Below are 15153 nucleotides of genomic sequence, written 5' to 3' on the forward strand. Positions count from 1 at the left end.
CTGCATTCTTCCCAACAATTACTTTTTACAGGGGACAGGTCTAAGTCCTGTCCTGCTCTTCTAGAAGTCAGTAGCAAACTCTCGGAGAACTTAAAGCAGGACTTCAAAATGAAAGATCATAATCCTGCAAAAAAATATTTCACCACGTAATCCACTATTCATGGTGAACTCAATCCGGGAGAAAGAAAAGGCTGAAATAATTTCGTATTGCTACAGAGTGCCTCACGTTCCTGTATCACCAAATCCCAGCTGGCAGTGAGACTGCGACACTGGAGGAAGTTGTGTTTCCAGTGGAAGTACTTTGTTGCAGGGATCATTATTAATTTTATATCTCTGTTGCGGGCGATTGTGGCAGGTAGCACTAGCACCATGCAAAGGTTTAAAACATGAACAGAAGAATCAATGGGAACTACAAAATAAAAAGAGAGTATTATGTTTTCCCTGAAGCAGACTGTTCCAAGAGGAGAGCAAGACATGTTCTGCAGTGACAACCATGGAATTGAATTCTTAATACAGCTATGTAACAAGAAAAATAAAGTCATCCAAATAAGTTGGTCTTATACTAAAAGCTGGTATGTGTTAAGTGCACCTCCATGACATGAAAAAGCTACTGAAGTACCTGTTGTGGGTTACTGGAATACATGCAGTGGCTATATATCACAAAGGCTGGTGTTGGATGCAAGAAACTTTATACGAATATAAATGCCTCTACTGAAAGGTCATTTTTGAAGTATTTTGACCAGCCTGCTAAAGTTTTTTGGTAACATTTAGTCAAGAAACACACTAGACAATATTTAACTAAATCAAAAAGGTAAAATCTAAACATGCTGTGCTATGAAATATAGATGCTAATCATAGAATCATAGAATCATAGAATCATATGGTTGGATGTGACCTATAAGATCATCTATAGGTCCCATCATCAACATCCTACTCAAAAAAGCAACTTATACAGATAAGCTGTATTTTTAAGCACCTGCAAGATTTCACAAATCCCTTTGTGGCAATAAGGAAGCTTTAATTGGTTATTTTTTCAAATTACTTGTTGCAACTTGCTCCCTACACCCTCTTAACATTCTTCCTTTTCCTATTGATGTTCAAATTGACTGAAGAATGGTTTCCAAACCACTGCTGGGAAGTTAATGCCTTGTGATCATGCTGCCATAGCAACTGAACTTCTGTTATGGTTCTGTCAACTTCAGATACTCTCTTTTGTCATCTTTATATGTCAAGTCTTTCCCAACTACAGACATTCCTTTTGCCAAATTCAATCTTTTGAGAGTGGGGGGTGGGGGGGTGGGGGGGTGGGGAAGGAAAAAAAAAAAACACCAAAAGATATTCTAAAGATATTTACATGAAGAAATTTATGGTATTTTTCTGGAAGTATATTTATTCTAGATTTTTGACCCTGTGCATGGTGTGGTGTTCTAGGCAATTACATTAGGATCTTTTTCATCAGGAAAGGATAGTCTAAATTAAATCTATGCTGCCACTCAGCTACATAGAGAACCTGTCTGAACCATTTACCCATATCCTGAGTTATTATTAAACTTCTCATTTCCCCATTTTTTATGCAAACAAACCCTACATTAAAAAAAAAATTAAAAGAAACAGTGTTCTATGTTAACTGATAAAACATGTTTCTCAGCAAAAAGGCAGGAAACTAGAAACAAACTCTAACCTTATTTTTATGCAACAAATCTCCACAAGTGATCAAAAGAGCCAACAAACCTACTTGAGATAAAAAATTGTATTGTTCCTCCATACAGCAGCAATCAGTTGCAATCAGAAAGAGCCCAAGCCTCTGCCATTCTCCTCTCTTCCTGGCACCTTAAATACATTTTAGCTGCACTCTCTTTATCTGAACTGTGGAATTATATACAGCTTTTTAAAAAATCATTCCGGTGTACAGGAACAAATGTACAATTACCCTGTTCCGGTATCACTGGCAAGCTATTCAGTCACATCACAAAGTTGCAGCCCCCTCTCCCCTCTCAGCTCAGATCTCACAGCCAGGGGTTTACCTTCTGGATATAATTCTTCAGTGTAAGTCCATTCCCTCCTCAGCCCGGCAGGGAGACCCCTCCACCTCTGTTCAGATTTGGAGCGCTACCAGAAGGATGTGCGGACGGCTTTGTGTTCTCACCCAGCCAGCCCACCATGAAGTGCCTGTAGCTGCACCCAGCCCCGAGCCTCCCTCCTCCTCTGCTCGCACTCACGCACTCCCCTGCACACACCTACCAAAACCAGCAAACAATCCTCCCTGCACATTAAACCCACTCCCAGCAGCAGCTCAGCCAAGCCATTCTGAAAAAGGAAAAGGGGGAAGAATACCAGCCAAGGCAGGGACAGGACCATTTCTCATCACTTGTGTGTCACTGTTCGATGTTGATACAACTCAGAACATTTTTCCCTTGGGGAGAGGAGTCTGCAGAGTATGAAATCAGCACTCTCTTCATCTGGAAGTTATGAAATATTACTTTCACAGCTTCTGAAGAATTTATACAGCCTCCTGGGTGTTAGTCTAGTTTTGTCAGAAACACTCAGTTACAGTGAGATTGTATTGCAGTCCAATTCAGACTAATGCAGGCAGAGTGCTGGGGCCACTTCTCACACTGGTACGTGTATCCCTCGATCCTGTTTGCACATTTTGGGTGAGACGATGCTTCAGACACACTCCATGAACATTTGATGAATTTACAGCAGGCTCTGTGCACTGACCCCATTCAATCTCTCAACATGTATTTTCCATAATGAAAAAAAAAACCCCTGTGGTCTGCAGTATATACCTGCCTGACTAAGAGAGCAGATGATCGTAGCATGTGCCTCTGCTTTTTCTTATAATTTACCTGGGAAATTTCAGGCAACATGACCATGTTTTCTCATTTATCGTAACAGCAGCAAAATGAAACACAAAAAAAGCAAATCATAGAACTAACGAAGCATGCACTAAACTTCACTGCTTCCTCTCATGTGCTGTGTCGTCTCTTCTTCTGCATTTTTTATGGTGTGTGAAGATGACAATGGTGCCTGGGATATAGTGGTTGAGAGCGAAGTCTCTCCCAAGCCTATAAGGCACCCAAACCAGCAGACACCTAGTGCTATGGAAACAGAATGGTAATATATTCTTCAGGGATATTATTTATCACAACCTTAACATACCACCAAAACCAAACCCATTTTGACCCATCATATCATTAGTCTTTGTTCAATTAATAAATTGCTTAATTTAGAAAAGAAAAAATTTAGATCACCTTAACCTGTATTACCAGTACAGTTGCATCATAAAAGTCTGGTAAGTGACACATTTTGTGATACTTCTTGCATAACCACTAGGAAAACAGCCTTGCTAAATATTTCCTTCAGCAAAAGAATACATGTTAAGCTTTCATTTAACATTTCTGAATGGAACTGAAAGAAATCTCTGTTTGTTTTAAGAGTCTCTCTACATGGTTCCTCAACCTAGAAAGCGTTCTGGTATAAGAACACAGGACCAGATGCACGAATGTACTGAAGTACCTAAGTAAACTCTGTACTGCATGGATCTTTGTAGAGAAGGGTGATGTTTTCACATAAGCTATGAGCCTAAATCTCCTTAAAATAAATTACTTAAACATGTAGGCTACCGAGTTTCCTTGAAAGTCAGTCAACTGAAGCATCTGAATACTGACACTGACATGAGGGAAGCTGCCTGCATGGTTAAGTGTTGGCAGAAGGCACTTCCTTGGACAACATAAACAGGCATTGTTCTAATAAATCATTTATAGCTCATACGGGAACCAGCAATGTTATTACTGTCATTTATATTTATTTATTTAGAACAGACTTATTCACATGTAAAGAATCAGTATAAACGTCTGTGAATCCCTCACAGCACAGGTTTCTAAATCCAGTTCTGAAAACAACAATTGAAGAAACTTACAGGTTCTTCTCACTCACTTTCTTTGTTTCTTAAATATGGATACACTTTCCTTACATAACCATAGCTGCTTGTTTGGTTTTTTCCCCCCATAATTATTGTTATTTATTTCTAACTTCAGAAGTCAGGTTGTCTCAGAACTGACGTCTCTCTGAGTTAGTTGCAGCACAGATGAGACATCTTAAAATTCTGGCACATCAAGCTAACGGTATCTACAAGTACTAAACCTCCTCCACGTTAAGTGCCACATCTTAAATTACTACTCGTAAATCAGGGGAAGCTCAGCATAAATTCCAATATCAAAAACACATTTAGAACTTGACCTTGCAGGCTGAAGTCAAGAGAACCTTCTGGTGCCCTGGCATTTCTCTTTTCAGGTCCATCTGTTAAAATGGCGTTATGCCACTGCTCACGAGGTGGTGTGCAAGTTTCAGCAGTGCACAGGAAACAAACATGGGGCTGGCAGCAGCCCATCAGAACAGGAACTCAAGCTATGCACAGCCAGGAGAAATCACACAGTAGCTTTTTATTTGCAAATGAATATTAAGCAAATTATTATAATATATGGGTAGAGTAACAAGATGGTTGAGGGATTTGATAGTAAATGTATACATCTCAATCTCTAGATCATGAGATCAAATCCTGTTCACATCAGTAACAGCTGAAAAAAGTGAAAATCTGAAGACTCTACTCTTATTCTCAGGCTTTCTGTATGATTTCATGCAAATTATCCACCTGTTTCAGCCCTGATGTCTTCCTTCTGCAGAGTTGAAAGAATACTACTTACAAGTTTTATAAAACACTTTGGATAAGCAGAGATGAATTACATGGCATGATCCACCGCTCCCTGGAGTCAATGGAAAGCTTCTCATTGATTAATATGTTTTGAATTAAGCCCTGGAGGAATAGTTATATTGTGTATGATAACCACATTAGACAAAAAAATTATTTAGGCCAGCATCTTTCAAATAGACAAATATGTGCTGAAGTTTACTTAGATTTTCTGGGTTATGCATGTCAACACAGAAATTCACAGGATTAGAATCAGATGGGCATCTTTCACCAGGCAAGCCTGGAAGCTATGAAAACAATAGCTTAGTGGAAAATCTATGGGAAAGTCCTCACTCTCACTATGCTGTGATAAAAATGTTTTTCACCAGAGTTAATGGGGAAATTAGTAATTTTTCATAAATAAAGATTCCTTTCTGCTGGAGAAACCCAAGGAAGAACATTTATCTCTGTTGCCTTGACAACATTATCCTGAAATACTCTAGTATTAAAGTATCTGGTATGCTCTAGGAAGTTGCAATATCTATTTAATATTGGATACTTATCACATTTATTGTGTTGGCATGCATTCCCCTATCATCTGTGACTATTTGTCACAGAAAGTTATGTGCCAAATAATATATGAGAAATATCTGAGCTGACTTAAATGCACATGGTATTTTTCTTGCATATTTTCATGGCTACTGAAAGTTATTAGATCTATGGCCTAGAAGATAGAGCGTTCTTCCACAGTATGTGGATATTAGCAAAATAAGTACTGCTTTTCTAGTAATGCATTTCTTAACTGTGCAGAGGGATCAACTCTACAGAACGGCTGGAGGGAGTTCATCTTTTCAAGGCTTGAACTCAAACCTTGGCCCTTCTGACAGGCTTTGTTAAGGATGTCTACCAGGGGTACAGCATAGCTGCTTCTGCGATGAAGACTCAGGTCCACATCAGAAGCAGTTGCCTCTCTTGCTGGCTGCTCATTGTAGAGATCTGAAAGCCTGGTTTTTTAGAGGAGCCAAGCTATGGTGAGGGACAAAAATGAGCAGGAGCTGCATGCCTTGATGTTGCAAAGAATCTCAATTTCTCTTTAAATAAAAATAAATTAATCTCTTACTGGAAAAATGCCTCTGCAAACCCAAAACTAAGTTTCATGCTTTCATTTCCCTTCAGTTTTTCTATGGACTGTCCCAGATGTAATAAGAATAATGAGAAAAATCAAGCAGCACTACAATGGCATGCTGCTAAATCACTTCTGATCCATTAGAGGGAAGTGTTTGTGTACAGTGTGCTATATACTTCTCTCCAATCTCTTCTAATAATTAATCTGGATTGACATGATTAAATACTATACCCTACTCCTGACATGAAAAAAAAATTTTACTGACAAAATTAAAGATACTTATCAGTGAATTTACTACTATCATTTTTTATTAAGAAAGGTAAAATACAAAGTGTTTTGGTTTTTTTTCCCCCACTGGATGTTAGTAGGGATAACTTGTGCTGGTCAGTAATGCCATAACCTCTACCTAGACATTTCCTATAACTGTACTACTTCATACAAAGAATATGGTTTCCTTCCCAAGAGAGGCAGTAGGACAAGAGACAACCCACATGATATAAATCATCAAAAATACCCACATTTGCCAAAGAAATGTTGCCAAAGAAAAGAAAGAGGGAAGATAGTAATCCTCCAGTGAGAATCTCAAGCTTCATCTAAATTAAAACTTCAAGTGTACTGAAAGGTTGTGAGTGATTTCCTGCACAGGATAAGGAGATTGTTAACTGTTCTGCATCAAACAGATCTGAAGCTCTCCCTGAACTGTGGCATCCTGTTCATCTCCTTTATTACCGGAGGATTTATGTCGTGCTCTGACCTCATCCTTTAGACTACCTTTTCTGCCCAAAGGAGACATACATGCTGACACATGACTTTCTTATCCTAAGTTTGACCTACTAGTTCCTTTTGTCTACGTAGTGCCTCTTTGGAACTGTGCATCTCTGACAGTGTAAAAGGTTTTTTTGAGGAGCCAAGAAACTAAAGGCAAATCATGCCTGACCAATTTGGTGGCCTTCTATGACGGGGTTACAGCACTGGTAGATAAGCGATGACCAACTGACGACATGTACCTGGACTTGTGCAAAGCATTTGACACTGTTCTGCATGACGTCCTCGTCTCTAAACTGCAGGGACATGGATTTGATGGATGGACCACTCAGTGGATAAGGAATTGGCTGGATGGCTGCTCTCAAGGAGTTGTGGTCAACGGTTCAATGTCTGAGTGGAGAAAGGTGATAAGTGGTGTTCGTCAAGGGCTGGTACTGTGACCGGCCCTATGTAACATCTTTGTCAGCAACATGGATAGAGTGCCCCCTCAGCAAGTTTGCCAACAACATCAAGCTGTGTGGTGCGGCCAGCACACTGCAGGGAAGGGATGCCATCCAGAGGGATCTTGTCAGGCTAGAGAGATGGGCCTATGAGAACCTCATGAAGTTCAACCAGGCCAAATGCAAGGTCCTGCACGTGGGTTGGGGCAATCCCAGGCACAAACACAGGCTGGACAGAGAATGTATCGAGACCAGCTCTGAGGAGAAGGACTTGGGAGTGATGGTGAACAAGAAACTCAACATGAGCCGCCAATATGTGCTTGCAGCCCAGAAAGCCAACCACATCCTGGGCTGCATCAAGAGGAGTATGGCCAGCAGGTCGAGGGAGGTGATTCTGCCCCTCTGCTCTGCTCTCTTGAGACCCCCCTTGCAGTACTGCATCCAGTTCTGGAGCCCCCAACATAAGAAGGACATGAACATGTTGGAGAGAGTCCAGAGGAGGGCCATGAAGACTATCAGAGGGCTGGAGCACCTCTCCTATGAGGACAGGCTGAGAGAGTTGGGGCTGTTCAGCCTGGAGAAGAGGAGGCTCCGGGGAGACCTTACAGTGGTCTTCCAATACCTAAAGGGGGCCTACAGGAAAGATGGGGAGAAACTCTTCAATAGGGCCTGTTGTGACAGGACAAGGAGTAATGGTTTTAAAATAGAGGGAGGCAGATTCAGATTAGATATTAGGAAAAAATTCTTTACACTGAGGGTGGTGGAACACTGGAACAGGTTGCCCAGAGAGGTGGTAGATGCCCCATCCCTGGAAACATTCAAGGCCAGGTTGGATGCAATACCAGGATGCAACCTGATCTAGTTGGGGATGTCCCTGCTCCCTGCAGTGGGGGTTGGACTAGGTGACCTTTAAAGGTCCCAACCCAAACTATTCTATGATTCTATAAACTAGCCCACAGTTCTGATAAATTGCTGATGATTGAATGTTAGCTGCTCATCTTCTAATCTTTTCAAGCATCATCTAATGACAGAACGTGCTTGAATGTCTTTCCTTCATCTGCATTCCCAGATGATACCTGGAGAACTCTTATTGATGGACTATGCAGGCTGCTAATGTATACTGTAATGCAGTTACACCAATGTCTGATTGTCCTCCCTGACTGCACAGTATTAATTTTTTTTTTTTTGTGAACGTTTCTAAGGACTTGTCTAATCTACACATTTCAGATAGCAGTCAGCCTTCAAATGTCATTTAAACAGATAAGGAAAGAGATGCATTATATGAGTAATTCAGCTTCTACAGACTGTAGAGTTTAGTCTTAGTTACAAATTGAGAACTACTGCTGCCCTCTACTGTATTATTAGGGGTTGTGCCTATGATAATCCATGAGAGCCACAAATATTCAAGCAAAATTTCTAGTCATATCCAGAACTTAGCATGCTTAATATTTCCATATATTGACAAGATCATTCAAAGGGTCTGTTTATCATTCATCAGCATATGCTGATTCTGCAGGAGCTAGGTAAAATGGAAATTTTAAAATCTTTTTTATCTGATTCCAACTCTTAGAAGAGGTGGGTCCTTGCAAGAGGTTAGACATTTTTTTTTTCTGCTTCAGCAAAATGTTGTCTCCTGGTAATAAACAATCATCAGAAGAGTAAGAACTATGGAGTGAGAAACCAACCTTGCGGCCAAAATGACTGCATCAAGTTACCAGGACACAATGTCTCTGATAACCTGAACTTTAGCTTAGATTTTGATGGACAGCTAAGTCCTAGTTCAATTGAACTGATCCTTCCCCAGCTCAACTTACCCAGTTCTGAAACGATACAGCTCACAACCCTCTCAAAAAGCTAGGTTTCTTTCTCACTGATGCTAGGACGAGTAACATGAGCGCAACCTTGCTACATTCACATCTGCTGTGTACACAACAGACTCCGAACAGGAATAGCTTATTTCTTCCTAACTCTCCACAGACTCCTCCAATAACCTCCTCTATTATCACTTTCATCCCCATGTCTCTGAATAGGTTGCATTAATAGTAGATTGGAGCACCTATCATGTGCATCTAAAATAATTTTAGAATTATTTTAGATGCACAAATAATATAATTTTAGAATTATTTTATGCTTCCCAGTCTCACAAATCCAGTTACTTCTCTCCTGCAGTGCTTCCTACACTGGAATGCAGCTAGGGTGTCACCAATACGTAGCACTAAACTGAAAAAAACTCATCAGCAGATGGGAATAGATAAGCAGATGGTAGCAGACCACCAGATTAAAGCCAGAGACATAGCTTTCCAACTCAAGGGAAAAGTTTGATTGTTCTCACTAATTATCTATGTGGGTCTCCAAACCTGCAGTGAAAAGATAATAATCCAAAGTTACAGATAATAGTTAATAACCCTAAGTTAATAGATAATTAACTTCTCTATGGTACTTTCTTCCAACAGATGCAGTGACAAATGCACCGGGTGTCCACACATGTTCAGAGTCCCTCATTTGGTGGCTACCATCTTGGTTAATATCCTGAATACTGAACCAGAGAAATGTCCAGAACTAAATCCACAAGCTGTTACCGCTTTATGTCCAACCTGAAACTTCTCATATGAGGGCTGACAGTCTTATATCCACAGTAGCTGGGACACAAAGAAGAGAACCTATAATACACATTTACTAGTAAATTCTAACTGCTTTTAGTTCTGCAACACTGTCAGGTTTATTTTCTGTTATTCATTATAAAACATCCAGTACATCCAATTTCTTCTTCACAAAATACAGCTATAACTGAAGTTCTTAGTGATTCCCCACTTCTTCCACAAACTTTATTATGTAAAGGTTTTGTTTTTTTTTTCCAGGAAAAGTGGAATATTAAAGATCACTAAAGCTGGAATCAGGCCATGAACTTTCCATTGAACAGATTTTCCTACAGAGAAAGGAAGTAAGTTTTGCTTCTCATGTCTCAATGACAGTGTGACAAGGAAGGTCCTCTGCATTTTTGTCCCCTAAAGATTTCAATGGTGACACAGAGGAATCCGTGCACAGTTCAAGGATTCCAGCTCAAAGGGGACCCATCACAGCCATGGGAGATTGAGATCAGTACTGACAACAGAAGATACACATCTCTAAAAAGATTTGGCCAGTTTCTATGAGAACACTGAGGACTCCAACTTAGAGTCAACAAGAGAAGGTCCAGGTGTTTTCTGCCTTGTTTCTGAACATATAATTCACCTCTCCAGCACATTTCTCCCTCTTACCTTCTCAGTATCATGCCTATTACCTGGTCTCATTTGAGAAGAGAAATCTCATTGAATGTTTGGCAACTTACGGTTGCCAAAGGTGATTACAGTACTCAAATTACCTCTATAAATATATCAAATCTGACACAGAATAAGCAATGCAATAGACTCTGCACATCACCATTACAAAGAGAAACAGAAATTACAATTCCATAGAAACTAGTGCAATTAATTCACTATCACATACTTTTCCTGATGACTGAGGAGCTAAAACACTGAAAATATTTCTGAAAATTAGCAACTTTGTTTTAAGATCAGCAGAAGAAAACCTTTCCTGTGAGAATGTTTTTTATTCTTTGCAGTTGCATGAGGACATAATGGGACAAGGCCCAATTCTTAAACTCTAGTTTACAAAACACTTACCTCTAGGACTTTCCCAGTAATGAACTGGCGACATGCTTCACATTTGACTCCAAAAAGAACTTGATAGTCCTTTTCACAATAAGGAGCACCATCTCTGAAAAAGAGAACCCACAAATTACAAACCACCTTTTAATATACAAGCTACAACATGACTTACACTCTTCCCATGTCTTCAGTCTGATAGTCCTACAGACAGCAATAAGTAAAAGTGAATAAGAATTCAAGGGAAATATTTTGTAGTAGAAAAAAAAATATATTCTTATTAGTGCCTCTTAAAATTATTCCTTAAATTCCCATTGAGAAAAGACGTCCATTACAAACCACTGAAGTAAATCTCATTCTTTAGAACAGACTCTCCACACCTACAGGTGGTGCAATTCTAGGGAATCATCCCCCAGCTATGTCCATGAGGATAAGAGGAGATCAGAGTCTTTATCACAGGCAGATAATTTTTGCTTACTTCAGCAAAGAAATCTTTGGTAGTCTGCAAGAGTATAAGTAGTTACCTTTAAGTGTAAGGTTATGTAGTTTTTTTTTTTAATATGAATGAGGAACATACAGTAAAAGTGGAAATACTAGTCAGCTTGGGAGTATTTCTCAGGAACTGAACTTTTTTAAAGAAATTACAGATGCTACTTTTTATTATATATTATATACCTCTTAATGACAGGTTTGTGAAACGTATGTTGTTTCTCTACTTTTTCTCTTTGTTACATGGGGCCAACAGAGACTGTATCTTCATTCCTTCTATTTTATCATTACACCACTTTCCTCCATTCTCTTCCTCTAGATTTCCTTCTGCTCAAAACTCTCTTCATTAGTTTCTTAGATGGAGATGACAAACAGTGTCAGGTCAATCACATCATCACATTTCCTCTATTCTCTAGCAAAGGCAAACAATGCACAAGTTCTTACTTTTTTCCTCAAAATCACATGTTGGAACGCAAAATGGCACAAAGCTTTATCTGGCTAGCAAAAAAAATACATGCGGGAATACACATAATCCTTTGCGGAACATGGAGATATATCCCCTTCCATATTGGTATTAAATATAAACTACTGTCATTAAATATCGCCTTTCAGTTGCTCTTTTCAGTTTTCTTTCCTTTCCCAACTCAGTTCTCGCTCGGACAAAGATTTTGGTGTATACGGAAAGGTGGTCAAAACTGGATTTTGAAAGGTGAACTTTGCTGCAAGCTCTTCTCCACTGGCAACAAGAACTCATGCCCAGAGGGCAGAGAGATGCAGAGGTTACTTACTTGCTGATGTATTCCCCAGTTAGGACCTTCCCACAGGCTTTGCACTTAAAGCACCCCAGGTGCCACTGCTTATCCAGAGCCAGCAATGCTTGTCCATTTTTTATGTCTCTTCCGCAGCCAGCACAATCTACAAATAAACAAAAAATTGCATTTGTTGCCAGTTACTTGGTTCATGAATCCTCATTAACTACACACGAATTGCCACACTTGGTAACCAAATAAGAGAATTACACAGAAATGCAAAGATACATTTTCCTTTCCTCAGACACTTCTTGGGTCCTGTATGAAGATTCAGTCTTTGTCATTATAGATGTACTCGGCAGAAGAGGGAAAGTTCCTCTTCTGGTTTTCATGCTGTTTATGATTCAAAGACTGTCAGGCAAGCTCTGTACAAACTGCAGACTTCGCTAGGAATGACCTGCATGAATTATCACTGAGAAGAGTTCCTATCTTCTAAAGCAATCAGTGCTTTTTCTCACTTTGCTTTTAGCAAGATCTTGACTGCTTACACGAAGCTAAATACGAGGCCTGAGCGAGCTCCATCAGGATGCTGCACTTCCCCATTGGGTGGCAGCAGAGCCCAGTGTGTCCCCCAGCTCAGGGCGGTGGCACATCTCAGCCAGGAACAGGGGGAGAGACCCTTCTTCAAGGAGAGACCAAGGCAAGGGAGACAGCTGTCTGACAGCAGCGCAAGCTGCATGGCAGGGCATATTGTCTTCCACCTGCAGATGTGGGAAACTGTAGTCTCATGGTCTCTAATGGGTTTACGGACTCTCTCTCAGGGATTCTGGTCCTACCTTGGTAGTTGACACTCAATTTTCACTGCAATTCTGAAAGACCAATGGCACAATGTGAACCTGAAGCCAGAAGCATTGAATACGCGTTGTCCCAGAGGATGCCACAACGTCTTATGTCACATCATAAATCTCTGGCTTAGCCCCAAGCTCCCATTCCCCCCCGTTCAAACATAAAATACTCAGAGATTTCCTGGTAAGGGGTAATTCAGCACATGGTGAGATCTGAAGAGACTGATGTGGCAGGCAGTGCTGAACTCCAAGGGCCGTGCTACAGCTTCTGTGTGCAGCCTCAGGGGACAGAGGGACTGAGGGAAGGGAAGGCCTAGAAGACCAGTGAAGCAGAAAGGGAATGCCCATCAGCTGAGGCACACATGGAAGTCACTGAGGAGACAGCCTGAAACAAGGGATTTTCCATGTTTTATTATCCCCAAACTCAAGTGTTCCCCTCTACACGCCTGCAACATCAAGAAACAGCAACAAACCCAGATCAACAGGAACAGGGCAATCTGAGCAGTTAAGGCACCAAGGAAAACATCATCCTGGCTGCATTGCTCAAGCTGACTGAGCAGGTACAGCCTGAAAACCTTCACCTCCTCATGGGTTTACAGCCCAGGAAACATCGCACCTTGCAAATGGGCGAGTCCAAGTTTATTATCACAATGATAATGAGAGGAGAGAGGCTCATTTTGACTTCTGTTTCCTGGATAACGGGCCAGGAGAGCCCCAAATATATGCTGTGCATTCCTGCTGTCCAGGTCACCATTTGCAGCACATCCCTCTTTCTGTCAGCATTCCTCTCCTCAAACCCCTTTAAAAAAGGAACTAAGCACCATGCTATCTTGTGATAAAACACACGTCACAGACTGTTGACATGACTTGGACTTGAAAAGTAACACTGAGATGTCCTAATACTAGGACTTTGCTCCAGAGGACAAATGTTACAAATAGAAATAATGAAATGACAAGGACTGACAGCATGTAATGGATCCCTCTGCTCTTCCGTGCCAGCTCAAGGCTCCATGCCACTTGTAGCAACAGTAAAGGCTGGAACAGGTCACTGAGGGAAGCTCTAGAATTCCAGGCATGGGGCTGAGGAAAGGACAAGCAAATATCTGTCAGGATGGCTTTGGTACACTGGATCTTGCCTTTGGTTTTAGGAGGATACTACATCATCTCTTGAGGTCCCTTCCAGCCTGCGTTTTCTTATGCTAAATCTGAAACCATGCAATTTGCCTTCTGATTGAGACAACAAATGGGATCTTTCCTCCAGTCTCAGTGACTGCTGAACTGCAGCTTTAAACAGCACCCATTTCTCAGGTTCCTAGCACTACTGCTTCTCCCTAGTGTGCCAGCTTCCACATTCCTGACCTGGGGTCCTGCCAAACTGTGATACATTCCCTGTTACATTAATCGCTCAAAAAATCTGCTGTATTTTCCATGCTTTTTTCAACTTTTTCCAAGAAGCTTCCATGACGCTGAAATTTCTCAGCTTTGGAACCAAGAAAGAGATTTTTAAAGCACTTAGTTTTGCTTCTAACTGAATTTCTGAAGCAGTCAGAATAGAAAAATTGCCTTACACAAAAAGCCTGCCTAGTCCAGAATCTTTATCTTTACTGGTGCCAAAACCAGTTATATAAAACATTCAAGGCCAGGTTGGACGGGGTTCTGAGCAACCTGATCTGGTTGGAGATGTCCCTGTTCTTGCAGGGGGCTTGGACTAGATGGCCTTTGAAGGTCCCTTCCAACCTTAACCGTTCTATGATTCTATGATTCTACAGAGGAAGTATGGTTCCATGAAGTAACTTTACCTGTTTAATTGCTTCTTGTAAGCCAAAGGTGGTGTTGCTGCACTTAACTCTTGCGCTCACGTGTGACACAAGGGGTTGATAACATGCTTTTATTATTCTGTAGCAACAATGACATTTACTTACTCTTTCTGGCTTCCTTAAGTGTTTTGCAAGAGTAAATGAACATCTTTGTTTCCATTCTGCTAATATCACAGATATATTGAATGGCTGGAATCAATGTAAACTAATAGCAGAGCACTGTCTTACTAGGCTGGTACAGCTTTTAACTAAACCTGATTTTAACTCTGGCAAAACAGTTTGGTATATACATGAAAAGCTAGCAGTTATCATTATCTCCTAAAATAGAAAACAAATAAGGCTGGGCTAAGAAAAGACCATTTGTTCATCCAAATTCTACAAATAAAAGCCATTTATGATCTCAGGCCCGCATGAGGCACATAAAAGCCTTTGGCTGAATGTCATCAGCACACAGCATACGCAGGCAGGATCTCAGTGTCACGCTAAGCACAATCTGCATCAGCCTAACCTATAATCAGCACGTGCTGCAAATAGAAGGGCTGTGAGGTAAGACTGGTGGTCCACAACCACCTGCCAAAGCATACTTGT

General features: G+C 40.7%; 1 protein-coding gene across 1 annotated transcript in view; it reads right to left on the reverse strand.

The window, feature by feature from the left end:
* The window catches only part of ABLIM1 (actin binding LIM protein 1), a 158757-nt gene that overhangs the window by 68356 nt on the left and 75248 nt on the right, over positions 1 to 15153 (reverse strand). Inside the window, exons 5-6 of the mRNA XM_086752224.1 lie at positions 11943 to 12069; positions 10684 to 10777 (exon numbers count right to left, since the gene is read on the reverse strand). Of these exons, the coding sequence (XP_086608350.1) occupies positions 10684 to 10777; positions 11943 to 12069 (221 nt within the window). The remainder of the gene's footprint in view (positions 1 to 10683; positions 10778 to 11942; positions 12070 to 15153) is intronic.

This window comes from Chlamydotis macqueenii, chromosome 7, assembly GCF_036417535.1.
Source record: "Chlamydotis macqueenii isolate bChlMac1 chromosome 7, bChlMac1.mat, whole genome shotgun sequence".
NCBI lineage: Eukaryota > Metazoa > Chordata > Aves > Otidiformes > Otididae > Chlamydotis > Chlamydotis macqueenii.